At 39.2% G+C, this 14,657-nt stretch overlaps 1 protein-coding gene across 3 annotated transcripts in view; it reads right to left on the bottom strand.

The window, feature by feature from the left end:
* The window catches only part of NELL1 (neural EGFL like 1), an 863,771-nt gene that overhangs the window by 62,969 nt on the left and 786,145 nt on the right, over positions 1-14,657 (bottom strand). For 2 of the 3 annotated variants that reach the window (XM_061203146.1, XM_061203148.1), the window contains exon 16: positions 14,119-14,259. The exons of the other annotated variant lie outside the window; for it this stretch is intronic. In XM_061203146.1, the coding sequence (XP_061059129.1) occupies positions 14,119-14,259 (141 nt within the window). The remainder of the gene's footprint in view (positions 1-14,118; positions 14,260-14,657) is intronic. 3 annotated transcript variants of the gene reach the window in all.

Raw genomic sequence — 14,657 nt, 5'->3', positions numbered from 1 at the left:
TCCTTTTATTAATTCATTTATTCAACAAATATTTACTGAGCACATATGATATGCTATACACTGTTCTAGGCATTGGGAATACTATTGCAAACAAAACAGACAAAATTCCAGCTCCTGGGAAGGTAAAATTTTAATGGAGCAGGCAAACAGTGGATAATTCTTTACATGTATCTTTTTTAGGAACCTGCGGATGCTTTGGTATCCCAGCCATGACTCATTTTATTGAGTCATGTTAACATGTCTTTATGAAACAGATTTCTATCTTTTTATTATGTATAATAACAATAACTTATTATACTCTTATACACTGTACTCCTTAGGGTTTTCAAAATCCTTTCAAATCATGATCTACTTTGTCCTTTCAGAAAAACTTCTTAGAATGTTAGCATTACCATGTTCTCCCATTAAAAGAACCAAGCAGAGGGTCAAATGATCATTGCTTCTCAAACATTTCTACCGAGTTTATCTCTATGGTAGGAAAGAGTGAACGCTCACTTTTCTGAATCCTGGACATACATAAAGGGGAAACCATGGGTCTGAAATGTATTTGAGGTTTCATATTTTCTATTCTAAAAACTATTTCTCCTGCTAGTTTTTCAATCCAGCCATTTAGTCAGGATTATGATAGAAAGATCATTTTCCCCTCAAACCATTGAGCGAAGTAAGACTCCTCATCTAGCTTTGGGTACCCTTTCAGCAATACCTGTACCCCAGTATAAGAAATTCGGAAACATGCTCAGGGCTTACAGCTAGTAAGTTTCTGAGTTAGGACACAAATAGAGGCATCTTTACTTCAGGTCAGGCTTGTTCCACATCATCACATGATGGCAGGCTCCCAAGTCTGTAGAAAACAAACTTTCTGCAAAGACCAAATGGTAAATCTCCAGCACAGCAGCCAAGACGTAGACCCTCCAAATATGAACTGATGCTCACTATATGTAAAAGGTAATACTAAAACAATGACGGCAAGGTCCCTCTTTAAAAAAAAATGACAATTCACTGAAGCATATAGAATGCTCACCATCCACCCCATAGTGTAGCTTACTCAGCCCTCTCCATTTCTACTGCTTGGACTATTACAGTAGCACCTTCCTGTTTTCCCTGCCTCGGCCTCTTCAAAGAGAAACTAGATTAATAGAGCACACCATTCTCTCACTATCTCAAGGGCTTTTTAGCAGGAAAATGACCCAGTTTGAGTTGCTACAAGGTAATATTTCTAGGAATTGGCAGAAAATTGAATTTGAATCAATATTTTACTTATATGTATCCCTAAACTAACTGCTTTAATAAGTCATATCAATTTCTCAGCTGAGAAATTTTTACTCACTGTGTGGCAGAGAACAGACCTCTCTGTTCTTCATTTTCTCTTTCTGTAAAATGAGGAATCATACCGAAACTGAAGGGTTGTTGTGAGAACTATAGGACAAAATGTTAGCACACAGGAGTTGCTTGATAATAATCGTGATCAAAAGCCATCTAATTCTGATGGCCTCACTTTTTTCAGAAGAAAGACATTCCAAGCAAAAGGAACAGGAGAAGCAAAATTGCACAGATGTAGAAAATCACAATGATACATGTCTGATAGAGGGTTTGAAACTTTGTGGGAAACACTAGTCTATTTACATAGCTATCTTTTATATTAAAAATAGCTACTTAAAAAGTATCAGGGTTGTCGCAACAAAATAGATGTTTCAACAACCTTTAGAGACACTAATATTTATGAAATAATTCAAAACTTTCAACTCCTTAGCTTAGAACACAAGACCCTTCATAATCTGGTCTCTACCTTTTATTTCCAGGGCTCCTTTCTTGCCATTCCTCACCCATAACATGACCATATATATCATGTACTTCATCCACAATGGAAATCTCACCATCCCTTGAGCATAATTAGATCTCTTCCATGATTCTGTCTCCAATCAGACTACTATTCCTGCCTGGAATACTTACCTTAATATCTACTTTGCCTGGAAAACTTCCTTCTCATCCTATAGACCCAGTGAAAAATACCATATTTTCTGTGAAAAATTCCCATATACATTGCCATCCCCACATGCCCCAACCCTAAGAGGAGTTAGTCAATTTTTCATCAGTCTATCTATCTATCTATCTATCTATCTATCTATCTATCTATCTATCTATCTATCTATTATCTATCTATGATAAACAGTTTTTATTGTATGGAAATGTGATAGAGACTTAGGGTTTACTACTTCTTCTGAACACACAGAGAATTATACTTCCCTGAACTCATGCATTCAGACTGGGCTGTACAGCTATTTCTAGCCAATGGCTTGTAAGCAAACATAATGTGTGTGGCTTTCAGGTCAAACAATTTCAGCAAGAGACCCTCAAGTGCTGGATCCTGATGTTTCAGCAGTGGTTTCTACCTTGCTGGAGTTAGTGTCATTCTGAGATCCGAGTGAAAAATATGGTTCTGCTTCCTCCAAAAGATGCATGTACACACATATACACATACTTGCATACAGATTCAAGGCATTCATGGACCCCTCTGAAGCCTTTCAATGAAACAAAAAACCAAACTGGTTTTCAAACATGAGTGGGCATCAGAATCAACTAACGGGGGAGCATTATAAAACAGATCACCGGTCCGCTCCCAGATTTGCTGATTCAGTAGGTCTGGGGGCAGGAGAGAATTTTCATTTCTCACAGCTTCCTAGGTGATGCTGGTCCTGCTGGTCTGAGGATCACACTTCTAGAACCTCTGCCCTAAGCTACATGAAACTGAGTTCACAGGAAGTAATGTTAAGAAACTATCTTGAGGAATACACCCCCACACCCCCGTCATTCTAGTGTCACTCATGTGGGACTAACTCCTCAGGAAGAAAGGAAAAGAAAGTCATTTAAAACTCATGAAGAAGATTTTGCATGGTGTTAGCTTCAAGATCCTGTGTAGGAGAAAATCAAAGTGCTCCTGTTGTTGCCTGATCTTTGTAAAAATGCCAAGTTCATATTGAAAGAGAAGACCTTAAAGAAAACCATAATTGCATTGAAAAGTACTTATTTTAGGGAAAAATATCACTTTTTCTTTGTATATCATACAACTGTTACTCCTTCTGTATGAGCCATTGCACGACCCCCTCCCTGTCTCCAATACAGCCTTCCTCACAGCTGCCATCCGACTTGCTTCCTTTTCTCAGAACTCCCACTGGGCTGATTCATGCAATGTAGAATTGTCATGGAGCACCCCAGAGACCTGCATCACCCCTCTTTACATCCCCAGAGCCTAAAGAGGCAACTGGCTTCTAATTACTCCTTCTGAGTTATTGTGGCCTGAGACATCAAATTACCAAGTCTTCATTTACCACAGTGGAAAGGAAAGCAATCTTCTCGGTATCATTTAAAAAATTACAGGTTAGGCTGGTAATACATGAAGGAGGTAAAATACTTATTCAAAGGAGAAATATGTTTGTCAAAAACATAAGGACTGGGACCATTCAGCTTAGGGACAAAACAGCTATGCCCCAATAAGCCTTTAGAAGATCACTCAGTACAGGACAGTAGAGTTGAGTGATTTACATTTTTAATGATCACAGGAAAAAAAGAATGCAAGAGACAAAAAGTCATATATTCAAATGATTTTCTTATAGCAAAATTAAATAATAATACAAAAAATTGCTGGTACTTAAAGGACAAGTATTATGCCCAAAAACATTTTGTTGCAGAACTGAAAAAAAAAAAAAAACCCAAACCCTCTTTTGAACAGCACATTATTCAATGATACTGAACAAATAAGGTTTTCTAAAAATTGTTAGAGTAGGCTATATTCATTTTTTCAGTTGAGTTTTCAGTTAGCATATTCTGCCAAGTGCCAAATCCATAGGATGCCTAGGAAGAAAAAAAGGGTTTAAAGCCAAATAAATTCTGGACACTCTCAATGTAAAGGCTCTGAAAAGTCCTGCAGTTGATAAACCACCTTAACTCTATTTAATTTAGAATTTCCCAGATGTATTTACTAGTAAAGCCTTTGCTGCAAAATATCCCAGCATTAGTGCCCTAAGATCCAGACTTTGATAAACGCTCTGTTGGAGACATCACCCCAGTCTGGTCTTAACCACTGATTTCAACTGCAGGGAAAAGGAAAAGCTTCAATTAGTCACAATCACTTTGTTCTTGCTCTCTTTTGCCAGGCAGAAACCGGGCTCCAGTCAAAAATATAGGCCTACGAAGCAGAGCCGTGCTTTTTAGTTCAATGTAGCTGGGGACAGGAGACAGCAAATAGCCGCTCAGCAGCTGAGCAGATGCGAGCCAGCTCCAGCTCTTCAGGTATGCCTGTCTTTCTGACTCATAAGCTCTGGATCTTCATGACTGTGACCTGATACCATGTAGCAATATTAGAAGTTCCCATAGCCTTGAGGCGACCTCTCAGAAGGGGAACACACTGACGATTGATATACTCAGGTGACCTCTTAGATGGCCATCATCCTAGATCTCTCTATTTTGTTCAGATATGTGATGACCCCCCAGAATACATTGGTATGGAGTAGAACCTTAGTTCCTTCTGTACACACACGTAAGATAAACTAAATTTAAAAATTATGGACTTTATACCAGGCCTGTATCTATAAGCACACAGTGAAGTAGAAAATGAGGCAATTATCTGAACAATGATCACTACTCACACCTTAATTTAATCCTTTTGTAAATTATCTACAATTAATATACAGTTGACAGAGGCCATTGGGGGAGTAGAAAGAACATGGGCTCTTTCACACATGGCTGCGCTGCTTGATGTGTTTCTCCTCATCTGCTACCTACAAGGGGTTTTTGAAAGTGAAATGACACACAGTTGGCATTCAATAAATAAAAATATGGCTTTTACAGTACCATTTTTTGCAGCAAGATTTTAGTGGGCAATAAAGAAAGCAATATTCCTGTTGCTTAATATTTCAAAAATATTAAACATGTACACAGTTCCTAGAAAGGACGTTGATTAACCCTTTCTGGAAGAAGAAATCTACCAGTTAATAGCTGGATGACCATGGGCAATTTATGAAACATCTATGTGCCTCAGTTTCTTTGTCCATAAAGTAGAGACTATCAAAATTCCCACCCGATGAAGTTGTCTTGAGGATAAAATGAGTTAGAAAATGTGAAGTTTTTAGAAGAGTGACTAGAACATGAAGTAATCAATCTTCCCTATTATTAATATTTATTTTTTATTTTTATATCTATAAACCACATAAACCCTTCCACCCTTCAAGTCTCATCACCGCCATGCAATCTGGCATGACTGTTCTTCGATCCTCTCTGCGCTCTCCTCCCTAATCACCTACATACAGTGTTGACCCTATAATTTTACAGTTAATTATAAGATTATAACCTGTATCAGAATGCTATTGGTTGTTTCACATATGTTGATTTTCCTCTCCAACTTGGTGTTTTTAAGTCCCTAGGGGTGAATTCTCTGGATCCTTCGTATCACCTAACTTAGTGCTAAGACCACAGCAGGCTTATTTTTGTGGATATAGTAAGTATAACATGGCAATCCTTGTGAAGAGTTGTTTTTTAATAGTTTTCTAGTTTTCCTCCTCTTCATTATCACCCAGGTGATCTTCACTTGGATTAGAACTGAGGTCCCTGGCTCTCCATGCATTGTGCATTGCTTCAAGGCATGGCTCCAAGTTGTTTTATCTGTTCCATGGCTGGTCACAGCTTCCATTAGGAAGGTGTTTGTCCCTGAAAAGATACTAATCAGGGCCAGGGGTGGCTTAGAGGATAGACCCTATCGTTAGTTTGAGGTCTGTTAGAATAATTCCCTGAGCTGTCTTGTTTCAGTTCCAGAGCTGAAGTGGATAATATCCCATAGGCCTGTTGTGTCAGCCCAGATAGGCAGAGGGTGATCAATGGACTTTGTGTTCACGCCTGAGTTTAGTGCGATGAATGCTATTCTGACATCATTTTGTGAAATTATATTTTTGAAATGTTTATCACCAACACTGAGGAGGAACATTTGCCTTCCTCGAGAAGTCCCCAAAATATATCCAATTTAACTTACAGTTAAACAGCTCCAGGCTTATATATGCATGGCTGGATTTGAAGGGGAGCAGGAAACTTGCAGAGGGTCTGATGGGACACATTTCTCATCTGATTTAACATTTGCAACTGTGTGTTAATATCCACTGTAAGGCCCTTTCTGGGGGACCCAGAATACCCCCTCTATTAGATGTTGGGAACTGTTCTTATCCTCTCCATCCTGTGACCTGACTATACCAATCCTATTCCATATCCATTCCATACCCAGGTGGTGTCTGTCCCTGGTCTCTCTGTCTATTTGAAGGTGGCAATTTTGTGCCAAGCAACTGAGCTCCTCTGAGTCCGCAGACCACAGCCCCACATACTTCACACCACTGCTAGTTAGATGCATAAAGCTATTTAAACAGCAACATGGCCAGGTGGTGTCTGCCTTTGGGAAGTCTCTTAAATGGTAGATAATTCATTACTTGGATGAAAACCAAACCTAAAGTTCTCTGGCAACAAATAACAATTTTGAAGTTAATGAGAGATCATTAAATATTATCAAGGAAGGTTAGGGCACGAGCTGTTTCAATGAAAATACTTTATGCATGGGTGGGTTTTATTGTTTGGCAAAGAGAAAATCCAATGAGTGTTTCGAGATTGGTATGTATGCCTCTGTCTCTGAAACTTTCTTAGCTTGAAATACTCTGGTCCACAAAGATGCTTTCACCACCCTGGCATATCTCTGCTCTGGAACAGAGAAAAAGCACATTTGAGCCTTTTTGCTTAAAGACTTTTTATGCGAACTCCTATCAGATTAGACCAGTTCATATAATCATGCTTTCCTTTTTGCTCTGCCTGTCAGGATATTCGTAAACGTCTTTGTTAACTCTCATCGTTAGTATATTTTCTGTATTTTTCAAATATTTTTATTTTAATAACCCTACTGAATGTGTGTTCTTTGTATATACTAATTACTTTCAAGCGGCGGGGGATAAATGAATGAATGAAAGAACAAATATAATTAGTTAAAAATCTACTTACCACCATTTCTCATACCCTTTATTCCCCACGCCTTCCTTTCCTTTTCTACTCTGGATTCATATCATCAAAAATGCAGGGAAGGTAGTCGCATCAGTGGATAGCCAGGTGATACTATTGTTAAGGCTAAGATGCTATCAGATTACCTGTCAAGAACCTGCCACCTTGACATCCTGCCCCTGGTCTAGCAGGAGGGCCCGAAGACACAGCCCTTGAGTCCCTCGGATACAGCAATTCCCCGATGCTCTTGATTCAGACAGAATATAGCAGCTCTGTCTGGGTCTCAGTTATACTCCCTCATTCCCTCTTTGCCTTGTGTCTCATTGACCTCTAGCTGCTCTGCTGGGCAGCTCTTCTGTCTGTGGCTCATCACAGGTCTCCTCCTTTCCACACAGCTCTACAGTGTTAACATACTAAAAGCAGAAAGAAGATTTGGGATCAAAGGCACCTGGATTACAGCCTCTGTGTGCCACTTACTGGCTGTGGCATTTGGGACAAGTTATCTTAATCCCTGGGACCTTATTTCCCTCATCTTTAAAATGGTGACAGTAAAAGGGCTTCCCTCCTAAGACAGTTGTGAGAACTAAATTATGTAATGCATGAAGTTCCCTGGCACATGGTGTAGGTGCTCAGTTCATGATAATAGCTCACATTTATCGAGCACTTAACAACACAAGTGCTGAATGTTTTTTTCCTATGTTAGCTTATTTAATCCTCACAATTACTCCACAGCAATTTATGAGGTCGGCACTTCTGTAAGTTGCTCAGTGCCTGGCAGAAAGTAAGCTCTCAATAAATGTTGGCTCTTATTAGTATCACTGTTGCTGTCTTCATTTGACAGATGAGAGATTTAGGCAAAAGGAGGTTAAATGTTGACTATTATCATCTACTACTTGCTAGGATATTGGCATATAGGAACACTTATATTACAAAAAGTTCCACCAGGAAATATTATTTTAATCATTGTACGCTGAGGAAACTAAGGTTTAGAGAGAGAGGTTAAATAGTTTGCCAAATGTGGCTCAGCTAGAAAGTGGCCCAGCTGGGATTTGAATCCCAACAATCCTATAAGTATATACTGGAAACCTGCCTCTCCTGTATCACACTGTTACTGGCTAAGGTTTCATAACCCTCCACCCCCCGCAGTGAGGTTTGTCACAGGGAGCATCTCCAGCTTCTAGCCCTTTTTTTTATTTCCACTCCTATGAGAACTAGACACTGGGCAATGAGAGCAGAACCCAAATCATTCTTAGACAATTTCGATCAGCCCTGACACTTCAATCAATAAAAAGTGAAATCTCCTTCCCAAGAGATTCCAGTGGAACATTCTCTGGTTGTTTTATGTTGCTCTGCAAGTTCACGTCAGTTGCAGCAGCTGCTGTGACAAGTAAATCCTCACTGGGCTGTTTACAGTGACCAGAAAACAGATTCCAGAGTCTGGGAACCTGCCTCACACAACCAAGTCCCTTTAGAGGAGGCAATAATGGGAGGCCAAGAGGTGCCGCGTCCCATAGGAAGAGCTATACGTTATCCCCGAGTCCCTCATCAACAAAATGGATTTTGCCAGGATTTGAAAATTTTGTTTGATAACAATAATGACAAAATTGCATGAACAATACAATTTAATTCAATACAAATCTATAGAAGATACAAAAAGACCTCAGCTGTACTGCAGGCTATAAAGAACTGATGACAACAACAAACTTAATCTGATAAATTCCATACAACACGTGCAAACACAAGGCTATGAGAATATAGAAGAGGTAGGCCTTTTTTTTATTATTATTAGAGAAATATGACAATGGTTCTCTATGTTAATTGACTATTCTTTCTAATCACTTGTAGACCTTAAAAAAATGACCTCAATCTATCCCATAACAGACCAACTGAATCAGATTCTCCCGGTGTGTGATGCCCCATTATAAGTATTTTTAGAAAGCTACTCACGTGAATCTACTGTGAAACACATTTGAGAATCACTAGTTTAGGGCGTAAAACTTCATCAGGATTTTGACAAGTGGAAATGGGGATAGAGGATGGTCAGGGAAAAGCATACAAGCAAAGGAGTAAAGAGTGCAGGGTTTGGGAAGAGTGGAAGAAATATTTGCGGAGGCTGAGGATTCATGTGGGAGATGAGAGGGAACAGAGGAAAATAAAGATTCAAAGGCAGAAGCAAGATCACGGAGGCAGACTGACATCCAAGGGAATTTGAATCTCATTTTCAAAATATGTAAAATCCTGCTCTCTAGACATGGCATTGTTGATTATACATCAGTTTTCATTTCTAAATGACCCAGATAACTGTGCCCAGATAAAAAGGAACTGCTCACAGCTTCTATGTGAAAACCGAGAGTCACTGAACTCCCACCACTGCATCCAAACACAAAGTGCACCGGACCCCACAGTAATAAGGCATCCCTGTCATCTTCGTCTACAAATTCCAGCTAGCAAACCTGTGTGTGCCCATCTCTCCTGGACTTATAAACATATACAAGCAAATGGGAGAGAAAGAGGGAGATAGAGGAGACTCTGATAAGCTTCTCAAGAAGGGTGATTCCGTCTGTCTCTACAATACCTAGACTAGTCATTTCTTCAGTTACATGATCTACTTTAGCAGAAAGAGGCCACAGTAAGTCTTGCAAGGGTGCTGTTCTTTATGATGTTAGTAACGTTCGACGTTTCCAGTAACTGATGAAGTCAGTAGAGCAGGTGTTAACCTCATCTAACAAAAAATGGCATGGAGTGGCAGGTGACTGTTGCCCTGAAAGCCTATAATTGCCATATTTTAGATTCCAACATATGCCATCCCTGCTATTGTCTGGGGAAAAAGCATAGCTGAGTACATGTTGCTAAAACACTTAAAAGAGTTTTTTAAACGATTGTTTTAGATGCTGCTATTTCTTTTAAATGTAAGCATTAGTAACTGATGTTATTTAGGGCTTATTTTATGTGCTAATTTTCAGTGCCATTAAGATAGGTTATTATGATTCAAAATATTTCAAGTTATAAATCCTTCAAGAACAGAGATCTTATCTTCTTTATACTCATATTCCCAGAAGACTTAACCCAGTACTGGTGTAATGGTTGTTCTTAATAAATATTATGTTTCTGAAACGAAAGACTCACATGATTTTGTGATATTTAACATCTTATGTTACTCACTGCAATCTACACAACTAGTTGTGTCAAACCAAATACAAAATAAATTTGACCTGATACAGTTTTATCTATTCCTTCAATCATTTGACATATATGCATTGATGCCTAATTTGTGCCTACATTGTGTATACATGATGAAATGTGTGTACAGTGGTGAAACACAGACAAGGTCTCTGTCCTCAGAGAATCTGTACATTTGCGGCAGGAGACAATTACACATATGTATACGCACAATAAATTTGTAAACAAAAAAAATGCTATAAAAGATATAAAAGAGAGTGATATAATGAAGCAACTACCCCAGATAAAATAGTCAGGGAGAGTCTCCTCAAACAAGTGGCATTCGAGCTAAGAATTAAATGAAAAAATAAGTCTACAAATAACAAATTCTGGAGAGGGTGTGGAGAAAAAGGAACCCTCCTACACTGTTGGTGGGAATGTCAATTGGTGAAGACACTGTGGAAACAGTATGGAGGTTTCTTAAAAAACTAAAAGTAGAGTTACCATATGATCCAGCAATCCCACTCCTGGGTATATATCTGGAAAAATGAAAACTCTAATTCAAAAAGATACATGCACCCCAATGTTCATAGCAGCACTATTTGCAATAGCCAAGACCTGGAAGCAACCCAAGTGCCCATCAACAAATGATTGGCTTAAGAAGATGTGGTGTGTATATATATATCTATATCTATCTATCTATATATATATACACACACACACACATACATACACGCACACACATACATACACACAGAGTGGAATATTACTCAGCCATGAAAAGAAAGAAATGTTGCCATTTGCAGCAACATGAATAGACATAGAGAATATTATACTAAGTGAAATAAGTCAGAGAAAGACAAATATTATATGATATCACTTATATGTGGAATCTAAAAAATAATACAAATGAGTCTATATACAAAACAGAAACAGACTCACAGACATAGAAAACAAACTTATGGTTACCAAAGAGAAAGGAAGGGAGGGAGGGACAAACAGGAGTATGGGATTAACAGATACAAACTACTCTACATAAAATAGATAACAAGGATTTGCTGTATAGCACAGGGAACTATACCCAATATCTTGTAATAACATTTAATGGAATATAATCTGAAAAGAAAAAGAAAACAAATCACTATGCTGTACACATGAAACTAACACAGTATTGTAAATCAACTATACTTCAAAAAAAAAAAAAATGACAACCATGCAAGGAAACAGGTGTTGAGTGTTCCAGACGGAGAGAACAGCAAAGGCAAAGGCCCTGAAACTGGGTGAGTTCACTGTCATGTTCAAGGCATGAAAAGATCAGAAAGGCTAACATATATAAGAGATAAGCCCAATAAGTGGGCAGGGACAAGGTCACCTAAAGCCTGGAGGAAGACCATGCAAAGAAGTTAGGAATTTATTTACATCCAATGGGAAGGCGTAAGGAGGATGTAACAAGAAAGTGACATGATCAGATTTATACATCTATTACACCAAGAAATATTCTGAACCAACAGTGCTCTCAACTACCAAAAATAACCTAAATGATGGTCAGATTTCTGTTCTTAGTAAGACCCATATACAAAACTATTTTTACAGGTGAGGAAATGAAAGCGAATTCAGAAAATATGTTACTACTAAAGCAACCCTAGTTCCTTGCCAAGGAATCCAGTTCACCAACATTTTCCTGCGCAGAGCAGGAAGCAGTTCATGGATGAAGAAAGTGCATCCCTGGGGAGGGCAGAGCTTTGTTCCCCAGGCACGTCACTCAGCATGGCAGAGAGAAATCAGCAGGTGAGGTGACCATGACATCTGTCATTCTAACAGGGACATTTATGACAGTGACAGGGCACGATTGATAATTACATCAGAACAATAGGTATAAAGTGGGACTGTCCCCAGCATCTGGGACATAGAGTCACCCTTGACCTAGGCTTGAGTCTCGACTTGTACCAAACAAGCTACGTGGCTGGAAGCAAGGTGTCACCCTTTCTGAGACTGCATTTCTTTATTGGACACATGAACTGTGGTTGCATCTTCCCATTTACTGCACACCAACTACCAAAGGGTCTCGCTGGAGAGACAGAAGAATAAACCTCATTTCATGTTCACAGACTAGTCCAAGAGCAAATAAACTGAATGGTAGTGCAACAAGTGAAGCTACAGAAACATATGCTGGGGTAAAAGCTCTAGAGCTAGAGAGGAGAGGAGTGATAACTCCTATGAAGACATCAAAGAATGCTTCATGGGGTCCCAGTGAAACATGAACTGAAGTTAGGAAAATGAACAAAAATTCACATGTGAATCAACATGATCAAGGAGAAGAGTTCCTTGACTCAGAGCTCTGTTCCATTCCAGTCAGAGGGGTCGGCCCGTGCAAAGGCACAGAAGTGTGCGACACCATGGCAGGTCCAGGCAGTTATCAAATTGGATGAACTAAGTCATGTTTAAGGTCTTTTATGCACAAAAAAGCTAAGAGTCACCTATTTATTGATGTTAAGTACTGTTTTTAAAAATGAAATTTTAATTTTTAGCCCCAAAATGTAATATCGCATATGTCAATATTCTATATTTCTATCCAACAACAGCCATTTGATCTATCCCTATTCACATAACATCTATTTACTCTGAGTTGTACACATACAGAAGTTCCTGGCCATGTGTAAAGGAAGTATATGAAGACCCAGGATAGATGCAAACCTCTCCCTGAGGTTGCAAATCATCGTTTTAACCATAAAAGAAACACAGATAGACGTGGGGCAGAGGGCTGAATATGCAGGAACATGAACATTTCCATTTTATAGATGAGACAACTGAGGTAGAGTTTAGATAAGACCTTGCAACCTACTTAGTAATGGCAGAGCTGGAATTTGACTTCAGGGAGTCTGGCTCAACAGTCTATGCCTCTAACGACTACACTGCGTGCCTCTCAACAGTAATGCTGACATTGCAATGGACAATTCATGCCATGTGCCTATTGTTCCCCAGTTCATCTTTGCTTCAGAGCAATCTTAGGAGAAGAGTTGTAAAAAACACTGACTGGTTCTCAGGAGCAACCGTTAGAAAAAATAAGATATGCAGATATGCAGAGAGCAAAGTCAAATTTCCATTTTCTAATTCAGCATTCTGAACTTTGAGAACCCATGGTCAGAATGCTTGCCCTCTGCGTCTGTCCAAATCAGCATTAAGAATTCAGCTGAGTCCACATGGCATGAAATAACCGGATTGGCCAAGGTTCTCACGGAAACGATTACATTTTTGATCAGTTGTTTGGATTTCATGAAAGGTATAAGGTCTTGAAGGGGAAGAACTCCATCTGTTAACTTCCTCTGTTCAGCAGTTAACAGAACTGCAAGCAGAAAAGTGATTCAAGGAGACCTTGCAAAGATGATAGCAGTGGTAATAGCAACAATAATAAGGTTAATTTGACTCTATCATATTTGTGCATCAATCCAAAGCTTATAATCTTTAAATATTATGGTATCCCATTTAAATCTAATAATATATGTGCATTATTATCCACATTTTTATGTATTCACAGGAGAAGGCTCAGAGAGGTACAGTGACTTTTGTAGTACAAGAGCTGAGATTTAAACTAAACTTTCTAAGTCCCGCAATATTTCCTCTTCTCCCACAGCTGTATCTTAAACTGTGAAAAATTCCAGCAAGTCATCATGGTTTCCTTCAGAAAGAACTAAAAGCCACAGCCTACAGACCCAGGCTTTGTCCTCTGACTGCCCCAGTTTCTGTATAATTGTACTAAAACCCTGCACTGCCTAATCCCTGGCCTGATCCCTGAATTGTAGAGGGAGGAAATTTGAAAACTGATGAGTTTAACCAGTGAGGGGTCGTATCTTAACACTGGGAGCTGAACAGACTACCAAAGCAGGCTGCCCCTCCTGCAAAGGTCCAGATGGATGGAGGGCATGGCTGAAAGCTGCTTACCAATACAGGACTCCCCGGACAGTGAATAGGTCCCATCGTCATGGAAACCGCTTCTGCACTCACAGTGGTACCACCCTGGCAGGTTAACGCAGCGGGAATGGTTGTGGCACTCAATGATCCCCTCTGTACATTCATCAATATCTGCCTCAGAGAAAAACACAAGCCCACCAGGACATTAATTTCTTTTGACACTAACCTTTCAACAAACACCTAAAACATGCTCATGTCAACATATCAATTAAAACTGGTTAGTCACCTAAAATAAAGTTACAGGAAAAACTGTATCCCATCTTTTTTTTCTAGAATCCAAACAAACAAACAGAAAGCTTCATTTTTTGGATGCTTTCTCATAAATTGAACAATGAATGAGCACTGATGGTCATGAAGACATTCCTAACGGCACACGCTGTGTTAGTTTCTGAATCACCAGAAACTAAATCGAGGATGTTTGGCACAGTTTTGTTATTCAGGGTATATGACTCTTCTCTGATTCAGTGATTTCAGTACAGTAATCCCCAGATATTAATCGGTATTCTTTG

This window comes from Eubalaena glacialis, chromosome 10, assembly GCF_028564815.1.
Source record: "Eubalaena glacialis isolate mEubGla1 chromosome 10, mEubGla1.1.hap2.+ XY, whole genome shotgun sequence".
In the NCBI taxonomy this organism is placed as follows: domain Eukaryota; kingdom Metazoa; phylum Chordata; class Mammalia; order Artiodactyla; family Balaenidae; genus Eubalaena; species Eubalaena glacialis.
Note: the sequence above shows the minus strand (reverse complement) of the source record. Positions and strands in the feature narration are given on the sequence as shown.